Source organism: Phoenix dactylifera, chromosome 9, assembly GCF_051530095.1.
Source record: "Phoenix dactylifera cultivar Ajwa chromosome 9, Ajwa_hap1_PhDact_Kaust_v1.1, whole genome shotgun sequence".
Lineage (NCBI taxonomy): Eukaryota > Viridiplantae > Streptophyta > Magnoliopsida > Arecales > Arecaceae > Phoenix > Phoenix dactylifera.
This window is the reverse complement of record NC_143198.1, coordinates 24,289,067-24,303,736: the sequence shown is the minus strand read 5'-3', so window position 1 is coordinate 24,303,736 and position 14,670 is coordinate 24,289,067. Positions and strand designations below refer to the sequence as shown.

At 47.9% G+C, this 14,670-nt stretch overlaps 1 protein-coding gene across 1 annotated transcript in view; it reads right to left on the bottom strand.

Moving 5' to 3' along the window:
• LOC103714604 (uncharacterized) overlaps window positions 1-14,670 on the bottom strand; it is a 29,903-nt gene that overhangs the window by 4,603 nt on the left and 10,630 nt on the right. Inside the window, exons 3-7 of the mRNA XM_039131761.3 lie at window positions 6,177-6,301; window positions 2,046-2,154; window positions 1,903-1,966; window positions 1,761-1,816; window positions 77-184 (exon numbers count right to left, since the gene is read on the bottom strand). Of these exons, the coding sequence (XP_038987689.3) occupies window positions 77-184; window positions 1,761-1,816; window positions 1,903-1,966; window positions 2,046-2,154; window positions 6,177-6,301 (462 nt within the window). The remainder of the gene's footprint in view (window positions 1-76; window positions 185-1,760; window positions 1,817-1,902; window positions 1,967-2,045; window positions 2,155-6,176; window positions 6,302-14,670) is intronic.

Below are 14,670 nucleotides of genomic sequence, written 5' to 3'. Positions count from 1 at the left end.
ATTTCATAGCAGTGACCAGGGCAGAGAAAGTGATTAATCATCCTTACTAAATAAAAAGAAGACATAAATAACTCACTCCATGGCGAATTGTTGGGGATGATGTGAGCTGGGATAGAACCGGACCAAAACTTTGTGCCATTGGGACAATAACAGGAGAAAATAATGGGATAGCTAGGCTTGCTTCCTGCAGAGGAACAAGATTTTCATGGTTGGTACAACTTTTTTCCATTTGCCAACAACAAATGTAAAAACATGAACTTGTAGCATGAATACACACACATACACAAACACAGACACAAACATATGCATGTAAAGTTGTTGCAAAACAATAGAGATTTGCATATCCTGATTAAAGTTAAAATGGAAACAAACAAAAATTAACAGGATGTTTCATTTTGCAGAATATAACATTAAGCAATCACTCGTTTCCCATAAAAAATGTGTGTAAGCAAATGCTGAACCCTTATGGCAGTCAATTTCATAACAATTAAGAACTTTTCAAATTTTTTAGCTGACTATATAACAAGTAAGACTCTTTCCGAAAAGCAAATGCACATCAAATAGCTTGTCTCCTCAAAATGCACATTTTTTTATACACTATGAAATTAAGCAACCAAAAGGATAAATTTATGGTATGCAAACTAAAGGTTCGCTGACATTATTATATTTCCATGTTTTAAGTCATTCCCTTCATCCATAACTCACAAAAGAACAAACACTGGAAGATTGTTAAATGAAAGATTCACGAACTAATTCTTTTGACAGCTTTTATGCACAAAGCTTACATTTTGTATCAACATGTGAAACCAAAGCTTATCTTTCAAAAAAAAAAAGGAGGGTGGAACCAAAACCTTCATTCTTTTCATTGTTTTTGTTAAGGAAATCCAATGTCAAAATCCTGCTAACTGAAGCTGTAACTAAGTTGAACATTTACTTAATTCATTAATCAGGTGCTGCCAAAACTTAGGAACCGAATGACCATGTAACGAAGTACCTGTTTAAAACTTCAATCTTAAAATAAACCTGTATGTATGTGTGTGTGTGTGTGTGTGTGTGTGTGTGTGTGTGTATAGAGAGAGAGAGAGATCCCCTTACCAATCTCTGTGTTATATAGAATACCAACAGTAATGACATTGATGGAACTCTCAGCATCATTTGCAATTGTGAAAACAAGATCTTCATCATGCCCTTTAAGTCCATAACAACCCTTTTAATTTTTTTTTCTTCTTAATTATCTTAACATAAGTCATACATCTTTTCCAAATTGGGAGTTTCTAAAGCTTTCTCTTTTAGGTTTATCTTCCACTTAAATCTGTAAGTCACAACAATATGGGTTGAGAAAACAAAAGCAAATATTGGCCTATACTTTCACAAACCAGCCAAATTGCTCAGGTTTGAGAAGAGATGATGATCAGACAGCCATGACTAAGAATAGAGGATATCCATAAGTGATTGAGGGAAAGCAAGATAGCTATAGAACACTAATGAGAAGTTGAGCAAGGAAAAAACTTAGTCATTTTGATATAAATTTTTTTGTTTTTTTAAAGAACCAAAGATAAAAGTGACATTTCTCCTTTTAGCATTGGAAAAACTTAAGTTCAGGTCTTTAACACAAAGGTGAGGGTTTCCCTTCTATATTTACCTGGAAAAGAAAGAGTACTGACCAACTGGGTGCAAATACAATTGGCTGAGATATTATTCAGAAGTTACGGTTGCATCTTTATGGAACCAGAGAAAACCATGAGAGTGCGAGTGATTACCTTATTGTTGAAAGCCATTAATACATTCCCAGTTCTTTCTACAGCATATCTTGATCCTGGTTTATTGCTTAACAATTTAGTTGCAACAAATTGACACCAAAACCAAATGACTAAAAGCATTCACAAAGAGAAAGACTGGTACCAATTAAAAGGTGGATAACAGATCCCAGAGAATGGCCAATACCAAATATTGGAAGGTCATTTACCTGTGAAATCAACAGCAACCAAGCTTCAATTTTGAAAAAGGAACATCAAAACAATGCAAGTATTAAATGATGGACTCACAGTATCCTGTAAAAACCGAAGGCACCTAGCAAATTTGAATTGCACTTCATCTGCAATTAAGAAGTGATCAAAACCGCTAGCAAAAGGTGTGGCAACTACCAAAGCACCCCTAAATCATAAAAATAATTTTAATCAAATAATTTCCATACTTAGTAACAAAAAGAAAATATATTGTGTGGTCAATTTAACAGGTAATATTTAATTATTATTGACAAAAAAGATGCTAGGTGATGGTGGTTTAACCATGAAACAAGAAAATGTCCATCTGAAAAGGGTTTAAGATCTTCAAGAAAATGTTTAATATCAAAGACATAGTGTAATCAGAACAAAAATGATGCTTGTTAGTGAGCTGCCACATCATGCTTGTCTAGTGAATTGCCACATTCTGTTTGCTTATTGAACAGCCACCTCATGCTTGCTATGAACTGGCACCTTGTGCTCATTTGGTCTAACCAGCTAAGGTGGAGCTCCAATTCTGTTCAAGCATAATCTGACATTAAATTTTAGACCTTCATCATAAGTTAACCACCAGATGAATGCAGCTTTAATTTCAAAGAATTTGAGGAAATTCCTGCTCTGCAGAAGCGGGTGATGGAGATCCAAGATCATGCCATAATGTATTGGAAGGCTACAAGACTTAGGGATTTTTTTATGTACTTCTATTTTTGTTTAAATTTAGCTATGCGGAATCTTAACAAGTGTACGACACTATGACTAACATTAAATGATCTCAAAGCTCTACCACATAATTAGATGAGGCGATGTAGTGGCATGACTTAATAATAGAGCAACATCAGCCATTAATAATTTAGTATAAAATAGATTTTGTAACAACTACCATTTGCAGTATTGTTTATCCTACAGTAACCATGAACAATAACCTGTTACCTGTACATTATCAAGGATATTTTAGGAACCAAGGTCCGCCGTACCGGTACCGGTCGGCATACCAATGGCGGCCTGGAGCAGTACGTACCGGTACATACCAGTCTCGTACCGGTCCCATACCGGTCCCGTACTGATCTCGGTTGAATGGCAGAATTTTGGATTCCGGTGTTTTTTTTTTCTTGAAGTTTTGTCTCTATTGGATCTTATTGTGTGAAATTAAGGAAAGTTTGATATTTTTTTATTACATTTTTTATGATTTTTGATGTATCTATGTTTAGGTTTAGGGTTGAAGATAGATGATGCATCTTATTATTTTCTTCCGTTCCAAATGATACAAATGATAAAATGATACACAAAATATCTTCAAATTAAGATACAATCATTTACATATATTTAAAGCACTCTCGGATATCTAAAATCGGGACGAGTGTCGATGACTCTCGTAGATATCCGGATCATAAGTATAGTCAGGAGGAGGCATATCAACCCAATCAGAAGGAATGTGCACCAGGTTATAAGAACTGTCGGACCTCTCGCTCATGCTCTGGGTCTGAGCGGCCACTTCGTTTGAAAAACCACAACGGGCCGCCTTGTGGTTTAAAAAAATTTGAAAAACTGACGTACCTGTGCGAACCAGCCGGTTCGCACCGATACATCACCGGTACCCCGACCGGTACAGAAGATGTACCGGTCGGTTCTCCAAAAAAAACAACCTGGTACCGGATTCCATGCTGATACGATACCGGTTCAGGGCGGTACCGGTATGGCAGACCCTGTTAAGGACTCTTAACACTGTAGTTACAGTTTCTTTTTCTTTAACTAGACGAGCTGAGTTGCATCAGTAGAATCCTTATGCAGAATATGAATAAAGTTACAGATATCTTCTCTACAATGGTGTGAGTGTGGGGCCAATCCTCGGTGTGATTCTTAGGACCGGAAGCGAGTCTTGTGTTCTCTCTCTTCTTGCTCTTCTATTAATTTTCTGCATTTGATCTTGTATTTCTTAGTTCTTCAACAGCTGATTCTTTCCCCTTTTCCCGTTTTGACCAACCAAGAAACCTTCACATGATAGTGTAATAAATTGAAGAGATAGTAGGCAAAAGGAGGAGGTACTGAATGACCAAGGAAATAGAACTAGTGAAAAGGGAAACAAATGTGTGACAGAAAGATCTGATAACAACATGATTAAGGTAGTAAATTCTTCCTCAAGTACTCCAATCATTGGAACCTAAGAATTATGATGAATAGAGAAGAAATGAATTGTAAGTTTGTTAATAGAAATATATTCATAGTTAACTTTCAAAAAAATAGCAACAAAGAAGAAACTAAACAGGGTAGGGATGATTGTTTCCTTGGCCAGACACTTGAGAAGAGGAATAATCACCAAAAGTGATGAATTAATTTAAGAACTTTTGAATAAGACAGAAGTTACCTTGAACTTTCAAATCAAGTGATCTAATGTGTTCAAGTCTGTTACCTAGAGAGCATACTTGGGATAGAGGACAATTGATTGTGCAATAGTTGTTAATCACAAAGCTGAATCATTGAAAAACAATATCTTCATGTCATTGCTTTCAAGTTTCGCTTAATCCTTCAATTGGCAATTTAGGACTTCCCATAGTAGATTTACACATGAACAAATGAGAGTCATGAGTAATTATAAATTTTTGACCTTACTAGATGTTATTTGCTAAGATTGCTTTGTGATGAATGTTGCAACAAATGTCAAGTGCATTATTAGGTGAGCCAAAATAAAAACATTCTATTCTTATCGTACCCCTCTCAACATTTGTTGACACACAAATCTCACTCACCTACTTCGACAAAATCCCAAAACATGCTCTTGTTTGTTATCATTTGCTAGCACCATCACTTGTTTCTGCTCTTGGACACTATCATGTTCTCTTCTACATCAAGTTGTTATTCTCCAATTTCTCAATATAATAGAGCCATGAAGTAGGAAAATGTCATTCTAGAAAGAAGCTATTTTAGTTCCATACTTATGATAACAGATAGCCATCTTAACAGTGTCCAGCATATGGCAGTAAATAAAAGCATGGTATGATGTTCAAAGACTATACAAATATAGTTGGTTGTCTATGTATTTTGGTTTTAGTGATAATGCAAGTGGTTAAGTACAGAATATAAACTAGTCCAGAGACATTTTAATGGCAAATATCATATTTTAGGTTATCAGACTGATGTCCACAATGTGTACCAATAAGGTGAAAATTACTTCTACATGTGCATCAGAATTTGAAATTCAGCTGTAAAGATTTCAAAAATTAGCAACAATATGAGTAAAGCAGCAAAGGAATTGTAAAGAGGACAACATTAATAAAAATTATGAAGATAAAATGCTTCACTTCTAACACCAAAAAACTCTTTGAAGTAAGGTTTCCACTTTCCAATCACCAGGCAAAAGCTTGATTTACCCCCTCCAGTTCTAAGATAAGAGTGAGGCATTCACAAAAATTCAGCCAAACAACTTATACTGCATTAGGAATTGATAACCCCAGACCTGAGCTGCTTGGGAGACGGTTACATTTCGAAAAGCTGGAAACATGTACGATTAAGACAGGTTCCAAGGTAAAACTCCAAGTCAGGATGGGTCAAGAGAACTTCTAAAATTTTGAACAAGACAATCTTGGAATAAGAAGGTAGGTTCAGTTTTCCGACTTAAATAATGAATTATTTGCTCTCAACTTAGAGTCAGGTTGGCCACAATTTGTGTTACAAACTGATCCAGTTGAGTTGCAATTTTATCCAGAAGTCTAGAAGGATAACACCCTGAAAGTAATCTGCTCGAATATTATGACATGACAATCTTCATAAGTTTTTGCATGGTCAAGCATGGCCATGAACATCACATGTTGAATAATCACATGCACTGCACATGCCGAGATCTATTATAATAGAATAGGACAAATATCACCAACAGAAATGACAGACCATATCAACCAAATATTAATTAAATATCAGAGAGTTAGCTTATTTGTCCTTCTTGTCTACTCATGCTTCAGAGCAAACTCATTTTATCACCAAAATGAGTAGGCAGTTCCCTCCCTAGAAAAGGATTTGTCATGGACTCATGGTTGAGCAATCCAAGCGTTAGAATCCGATGAATTTTGTCTAACATAAAAGACTAAATAATTGCAATGAAAATCATCGGTAATAGTATTTATTAATAGGTGGGAAAATCTATAACCAACTCAAAAGAAAATTAGTTAAATCACCACTTACCTATTAGAAAGACACTCTAGAAAAAAGCGATAAGTTAGCTGAGGTGCAGCTCCAACAAAAACTCCACCAACAAAATGGACAACTGATGTGGGCCTTGCAATTTTTGGTTTCAGTACCCATGCACCCTAATAACAAACAAAATCCAAAAAAGAATTATAAACTGTGCACAGCAATGAACCACATTTATATTCCAGTAATTGAAGACAAACTTTTCAGGTGGATGTTCAGAGTCAGTTGAAGATCTGAAGTTAGGCAATCATGAGAAATCTGAAAAGTAAAGGACATCATATAGCTTTCTTCTTCTTCTTCTTTTCCACGTATACACACACAAATACACACATATATGGCCACAATAAAATTCAACAGTTTAATACTTTTTGCTGAACAACATATGGTGTTTTATTTTTTACTTATTAGCTACAAAATGCATCAGTTACTTCTTGAGAAGAATAATATTAACAGATCTTATTATTGGTAAGTTATTCTTCTATTCTTAGTGAAATCACATTGAAATGTAAAGCTCTAGAGATGGAATCAATCAATAGTAACATTTGGGTTGTTATGTCAATAAATAAGAGGGTGCATTGAATATATGCCTATATGGTGTCACAAAAGACAAGTAACAAACACGGCACAATTCCAAAATATACGCATCGAAGCAAGGGTTATGCACATTCGTATACCTTTCAATTTAAGAGTACTAAGCACAATGAAAGACAGTAAGATTAAATTTAAATTGAAATACGAACACCATATTAGTGGAAAACTGTGAAATTAATTAGAGTTTTTAGATCATCATGAAAAAGATTATTCAATAGTATCAAATACAACAAATGGGAGAACATCAAGATCAAATTTGTCATCTCATTACCGTAGAATATAATCAGTTTGAATGCTACAATACATAGTTATGTTTTGGATTTCTAGTAGACCTATTTATCCTATCTCAATTTTTATATATGTATTTATGTACGCATGCATGCATATGTATATATGTTATGATGTAGATGCATATGTGCATACGTATGTATGCATGCACATGCATACATATGTACGTATCTATAAGGTTCAAAATTTTGCATACAGACTTATATATCTATATACAAGGTTCGCAATCCTAGTACCAGACCCAGTATTGGTACTGTTACGGGGGAACTTAGCCACCATGCCCCACGTGACCGGCACGCGCGCCCAGGAAGACTACGGCTGCCCCTTGATCCAGCAATCCGACCTCAGGTCGGATATCTTCGGCTCCGCAGCCCGACCCCGAGTCGGCTGCCCCTTGATCCAGCAATCCGACCTCAGGTCGGATATCTTCGGCTCCGCAACCCGACCCCGAGTCGGCTGCCCCTTGATCCAGCAATCCGACCCCGAGTCGGATATCTTCGGCTCCGCAGCCCGACCCCGAGTCGGCTGCCCCTTGATCCAGCAATCCGACCCCGAGTCGGCAATCTCTCGACAACAACAGACTGTTCCTCTGAGGCACGCCGCGGCCCCCTGCTCCACTACTCCCTGCAACGGCCGTATCCGGCGCTGCCCCACGATCTCCTGTAACAGCCGTACAAAGCGGAGCTCCACTATGCCCTGCCATGGCTGTACCCAGCGCTGCCCCACGACGCCCTGTAACGGCCATGTCAGTGGCAGCCCCATCGTGCCACACGATGACGAATCCCCGGAAAAACCCCCCAGCCTGATATATATGAGGCTGGGGGGGAAGGGGGAGGGTAAGAGATATCTTCCAGAGTATCATCTCACCTGCTACCTTCTCCTTCTCCTTCCCCTTCCCCTTCGATCTCCTCTGACTTGATCGTCGGAGGGCCCCCACTACCCCCGTGGTGGTGCGAGGCTTGCTTGCAGGTTTCACGGCGGAGGGCGGAGCGCAACCAAAGCAACTCAAAGGGAACCCCGTTCACACCGCTGTGCCAATCGTTCTCGGTTTGGACCACCAGCAACAGTTGGCGCTAGAGGAAGGGCCCGGATCTCAGAGCGATCGAAATGGCACGGCGAGGAGGTCGTGGGGCTTCCAATGCTTCCGGTCGCGGGGCCTCTCGGGCCACTGGCCGGGAGGCCGCTGCATCTCCAACACGCTCTCAGCAACACTCCACCGCCCCACCGCTCATTCAGATGGTCGAAGCCGCCCAGTTCGACCAGCTAACCCAGCAGGTTCGCACCCTCGCGGAGGCGGTGCAGAATCTGCAGGGTGCGATGTCCCGGGCGCCGCAGCGGGCTCAGGAGCCGCTGCTGCCTGAGCGTTCGCCTGTCCTCCTCAACCCGCGCTCCTTCCTCTCCCATGGGGAGGAGCGCCGGCGCGAGGAGGATTCTCGAGCACGATCTATTCTGCCGGGACCTTCCCATCGGAGCTGCGCGGGGTACGAGAGGCGGGCCCGGGCGCGTTCCCAGACCCCCCAGTCCTCGAGGAACCCGCGCTCCAGTCGGTCCCCCACTCGCCGCTCCTTGTCTCCCACCCACCGGTCGCGCTCCCTGGACCGGCGGGTGGACGATCTCCACCGACAACTCCAGGTCCTGAAGGGCCATTCCAAAGATCCCTTCGCCGACTTAGAGATCTCCTCCCAGCCGGCACTTGCCTCGAGGATCCTGCGAACTCCAAATCCCCCGGGGTTCAAAATGCCGGCGATCGAGCCCTATGACGGGGCGGCAGACCCGCGGGATCACGTCGAGAGTTTCAGGACCCTTATGCTCCTCCACGGAGCATCAGATCCCCTTCTCTGCAAGGCCTTCCCGGCAACCCTCCGTGGCCCGGCGAGGGCGTGGTTCGCCGGGCTGGAGGCTGACTCAATCCGGTCTTTCGACCAGTTCACTCGCCTCTTCATCCCTCATTTCGCCGTCAGTAGCCGGCGGCGACTGGTCTCCGACTCCCTCTTTGACGTCCGGCAAAACGAGGGAGAAAGCCTGCGGGATTATCTTACCCGCTTCAACAGGGCTACGCTGGAGGTCCGGAACCTGAGTCAGGAGGTAGCTCTTTCAGCCCTGAAGCGTGGCTTCCGGAAGGGCAGGCTCACCTTCTCCCTGGACAAACGCCTGCCGCGGAGCTTCCCAGAGCTGTTGTCCCGGGCGAACCAGTATGCGGACGCCGAGGAGGCGGCCGCCCACCGGAGCAAGGAGGCTGCCGAGATCCCTCCAAAGCTTGGGAAGAAAAGGCGGAAACAAGCACGCCAGAGGAGGAGCCCGACGCCCCAGCGTCGGCGCAGAAGCCCGTCGCCGGCGAAGAACCACGGCGCCCCACGCCCTCGTTCTCCGCCCCGACGTTTCAACCGGTACACCCCTCTCCTGACTCCCCGGGCCCAGATCCTTATGGAGATCAAGGGGCGGGAGGACCTCCCGGCCCTGAGACAGATACGAAGGATCCCTGGAAAGAGGCCCTCCCGGGCGTACTGTGAGTACCACCGAGACCACGGCCACGACACAGAGGACTGCTTCCAGCTTCGGGACGAGATCGAGGCCCTTATCCGTCGGGGGCGTCTCGGTCGATATGTGAGCGACCGACGTCCCCCCGCAGACCCGCGTCCGGCCGACCCGGCTCCTCCGGAGCCTCGGGAGCAAAATCGACCCGTTGCGGGCGTGATCCACACTATCACCGGGGGCTGCTCTCGGCCCGTGAGGAACGCAGGGGGCTCGGCGGAAGCGTCAGGGACGGCCGTCGTAAAGAGGCAGAGGGTCGGCAATGTAATCACCTTTTCCGATGAGGATGTAAAGGGGGTTCAGACTCCCACGATGACGCCATGATGAGCTTGTCCAGACAGTTGTTGCACAAAATGTCCACCCCCCTCATAGGATTCACCGGTGACGCCGTCCCGGCGGAAGGTGTCGTTGAGCTGCCTGTGACTGCGGGCGTCGCACCCGCAGAAGCCACGGTGCGACTCGGGTTCTTGGTCGTCCGTGTTCCCTCGGCCTACAACGCTATCCTCGGGCGACCCGGGCTGAACGCCCTTCGCGCGGTGGTCTCCACGTACCACTTGCTCATGCGGTTCCCCACGGCGGTCGGGATCGGAGAGGTCCGAGGTGACCAACCGACCGCACGGCAATGTTTTCTAGCAACCCTCAAAGGGAAGAAGCCCGTGGAAGCCCTAAGCGTCGAGTCCCTTGATGCCAGAGACGAGGTGGCCTTGCGGCAGGGGGAGCCGGCCGAGGGTGTGGTCGAAGTCCCCCTCGAGGAAGGCCGCCCCGACCGGGCGGTCCGGGTCGGCGCCAATCTCGATCCGGGAGCTCGGGCCCGGTTGGTGGAATTCCTCCGAGCCAATACCGATGTATTTGCCTGGTCGGCGGCCGATGTACCTGGGATCGATCCGGAGGTCATTTCTCACGCCCTCAACGTCGACCCGACCCACCGACCAATAAAGCAGAAGAAGAGACACTGTGCCCCGGATCGGATCCGGGTGGTCGACCAGGAGGTAGACAAGCTCTTGGAGGCAGGATTCATAAGGGAGGTAAGCTACCCCGAGTGGCTGGCAAATGTTGTACTTGTCCGGAAGGCGAGCGGGAAGTGGAGGATGTGCGTCGACTATACCGACCTGAACAAGGCGTGCCCTAAGGATAGCTTTCCGCTTCCGCGAATAGACCAACTGGTCGACGCGACTTCCGGGTATCAGCTGCTGTCTTTCATGGACGCCTTCTCCGGTTACAACCAAATAATGACGGCCCCACAGGACGAGGAGAAAACTGCCTTTATAACAGACCGGGGGCTGTACTGCTACAAGGTAATGCCCTTCGGTCTGAAGAATGCTGGCGCCACTTACCAGCGCCTCGTCAACAAAATCTTCAAAGAGCAAATCGGCCGGAACATGGAGGTGTACGTGGACGATATGCTGGTGAAGAGTCGCCATGCAGACCAGCATATCGCGGATTTGGAGGAGACTTTCACCACCTTGCGGAAGTTTCGCATGAAGCTGAACCCAGCGAAGTGCGCCTTCGGCGCTTCGGCCGGGAGGTTCCTCGGTTTCATTGTCAACCAGCGGGGTATCGAAGCCAACCCGGACAAAATCAAGGCTATCCAAGGTATGTCCCCTCCGACCAAAGTAAAGGAGGTTCAGGAGCTCGCTGGAAGGGTCGCCGCGCTTGGACGATTTGTGGCAAAATCGGCCGAACGCTGCCAACCATTCTTCAAGGTGTTAAAACGCCCAAAAGACTTCCACTGGACGGCCGAATGTCAAGCAGCATTCGACCAGCTCAAGGAATACCTGGCGTCTCCTCCCCTACTGTCCAAGCCGCAAGAAGGGGAGATGCTCTACCTCTATCTGGCGGTCTCCCCAACCGCGGTCAGTGCGGTACTGGTTCGGGAAGAGGCAAAGCTCCAGAAGCCCGTGTACTACATCAGCCGGGTCCTACGGGATGCCGAGACGCGGTATACGAAGGCTGAGAAGATCGCCTTCGCGCTGCTGACCGCGACCAGGAGACTTCGCCCCTATTTCCAGGCCCATTCTGTCACCCTCTTAACTGATCAACCACTACGACAGATCCTCAGCAACCCCGGGAATGCGGGACGGCTGGTGAAGTGGGCAATAGAACTCGGTGAGTTCGACATCCACTACCAGCCTCGACCCGCCATCAAGGCCCAGGTGCTCGCGGATTTCCTCGCTGAGTGCACGGTGCAGGAGGCGGAACCTAGACCGCCGGAAACGCCCAGCCTCGACCTCCCGACCTGGATGCTTCACATCAATGGGTCGTCGAACCCCGAGGGTGGAGGAGCCGGGCTGGTCCTTACCAGGCCTGATGGAGTGATAGCCGAGTATGCCTTGAGATTTGGATTTCCAGTGACCAACAACGAGGCGGAGTACGAGGCCCTAGTCACGGGACTCAAACTCACCAGGGAGCTCGGCATCCGGCGTTTGAAGGTCTTCACCGACTCCCAGCTGGTGGTCGGGCAGGTCCGTGGAGAGTTCGAGGCCCGGAGCCCGACCATGCAGAACTACGTCCGGAAGGTGCAAGCACTCATTCCCGATCTCGGCAGTGTCGACATCCAGCAGGTCCCCAGAAGCGAAAATGCTAGGGCCGACAGGTTGTCCCGCTTGGTGAGCGCAGAGGCGCACAACTTGTCGAGGGCAATCTACCTGGAGACCCTGGAGGCCCCGAGCATCAGCGAGGCTGGAGCGGTGATGGCGATTGATCCGGAGCCGTCTTGGATGGACCCGCTCGTCGCCTACCTCGCCGAAGGAATCCTCCCTGAAGACGAAGATCAAGCTCGGCGACTTGTCAAGAAGTCCGCCCACTACGTACTCTATGAAGGGAGGCTGTATCGGACCTCGTTTACCGCCCCCCTCTTAAGGTGCCTCCGCCCCTCGGAGGCGGCCTACGTCCTCGGCGAAGTCCACGAGGGCGTTTGCGGATCGCACTTGGGGGCTAGGTCCTTGGCGCACAAGATCATGAGGCAAGGCTATTATTGGCCTACCTTGTTGGAGGACTCAAAGGATCGTGTACGGAAATGCGACGCCTGCCAGCGCCACGCCAACGTCCAGAGAGTCCCTTCTGTCCCCTTGGCACCAATCACCGCACCCTGGCCCTTCGCACAGTGGGGAATGGATATCCTCAGACCATTCCCCGTCGCTTCAGCCCAGCGGAAATTCTTGATTGTTGCAATCGACTACTTCACCAAGTGGGTGGAGGCAGAGCCGCTGGCCACTATCACGGAGGCGCAAGTCCGGAAGTTCGTGAAGAAAAACATCATTCTCCGATTCGGGGTACCCCGAGTCCTCATCTCGGATAATGGTCGACAGTTCGACAACAAGCATTTCCGTGATTTCTGCGAGGAGTTCGGGATCGAGCATCGGTTCACATCTGTGTCGCATCCCCAAACCAACGGTGAGGCCGAGGTCACAAATCGGACAATCCTCCAAGGAATTAAGGCGCGAATCGGTCGGACGGGGCAAGCTTGGGTCGAAGAACTCGAGAATGTCCTTTGGGCGTATCGGACCACGCATCGGACCCCTACCGGGGAGACACCTTTCAGCCTAACCTATGGCACGGAAGCGGTTGTTCCCGTGGAGCTCGGACTCCCCTCGCCCCGGGTGGCCGCGCACCGACCCGAGGCCAATTCGGAGCAACTCCGAGGGAACCTGGACCTCTTGGAAGAAGCAAGAGAAATGGCGCAGGTTCGGATGGCGATGTATCAGCGGAGGGTGGCCCGATATTATAACTCCAAGGTCCGACCGAAACTTTTCAGAATCGGAGATCTGGTGCTAAGGCGAGCCAAAGCATCTCAACCCGCGGAAGGTGGGAAGCTGGCGCCAAATTGGGAAGGCCCGTATAGGGTTCGCTGGGTAAACCGACCTGGCTCCTACCAGTTGGAGGCCCTAGACGGTCGAGAAATTCCGAGGAGCTGGAATTCCGCTAACCTGCGGGCGTATTACCAGTAGAACGACAAAGCCAGGAAGACAGTTCGAAAAATGTACAATTCTTTTCATTTCAATAATTCCTGGTTACAATGGCGTGTTCGTGTGATTACAAAGAATTCCCAGAGGGGGATTGGGGAGTAAAGAAAATAAGGAAGAGGTGGGGACTCCGTAGAGTTGAAGATCCGGGATCCCGAACCCTCCACCCGAAGCAGCTGCAATCCCACCGGGCGTGGGTGCTTCTCCCCGGAGGCGCCGTCGACGCCTCACGCAAAAGACGAAGAGCCGGCACGGACGAAGAAGAAGTGGACGAAGGAGGAGTTCACGCTGCCTCCAGAGGAACGCCACCTCCAAGGGATATTCCGGTCCTCCCCAGGAGAAGGGGAGGGAAGGAATACAAGGGAGAAGAGCGCGAGGAAGCGTGATCCCGGATGAAACGCCTAGAGCGGAGTTCCGCCGGGGAGAACCTCCTTGTTGATCCCAGATGAAACGGCTAGTTGGCGGAAGTCGCGAGGGGCGCGCCTCCCGTTCCTCCGGCAGGGGTTTTCCAGCCACACACCGGAGAGGAGGTCCACGATCCATGGCAACCTGAATAGCTCCGGCTTGGGAAGCTCCACCGCACCTGCACTTATATTTATAGCCAGACTGTGGCCTTCCGGTCGTTCCGATGCGGGTGGCTCCAATAAAGGCGGGCGCACCGAATCCGGAGCCGTTCCAGCTCTCGAGGCGTATCCTTCCACGATCTCCTAAGCGTCGTTCTCCTTAATTGCATTCTTCATGCAGGACACTCCGGGCGGTGTGTATCCCACGGCCCACGTATCTCCGCTCGCGCCCAGGCCGCATCCGCCTCGAAGAGCGCGCATATCGCGGCCGCTTAACTGACACTCCTTGCAAGCAGCAACTGGCGATCCGATTTTCCAGGTAACGCCTCAATTAGCATTTAATACCCTTCTGGTGTTCCCCAGGCGACGCTTGGAGAATAGGAGAAACACGATCGTAGCTGGCCACGGAGAAATCCCGTCGAGCGGCAAGCGACAGGCGCGCGACCAACGAGCGAAATTCCCCGAGGCTCGGCCCTCGGATGCCAGGCTAACCCGATGACCATCCCGGGAGCAGACTAGCCTGAAGCCCCGACCGGTCGCCTCGGCTTG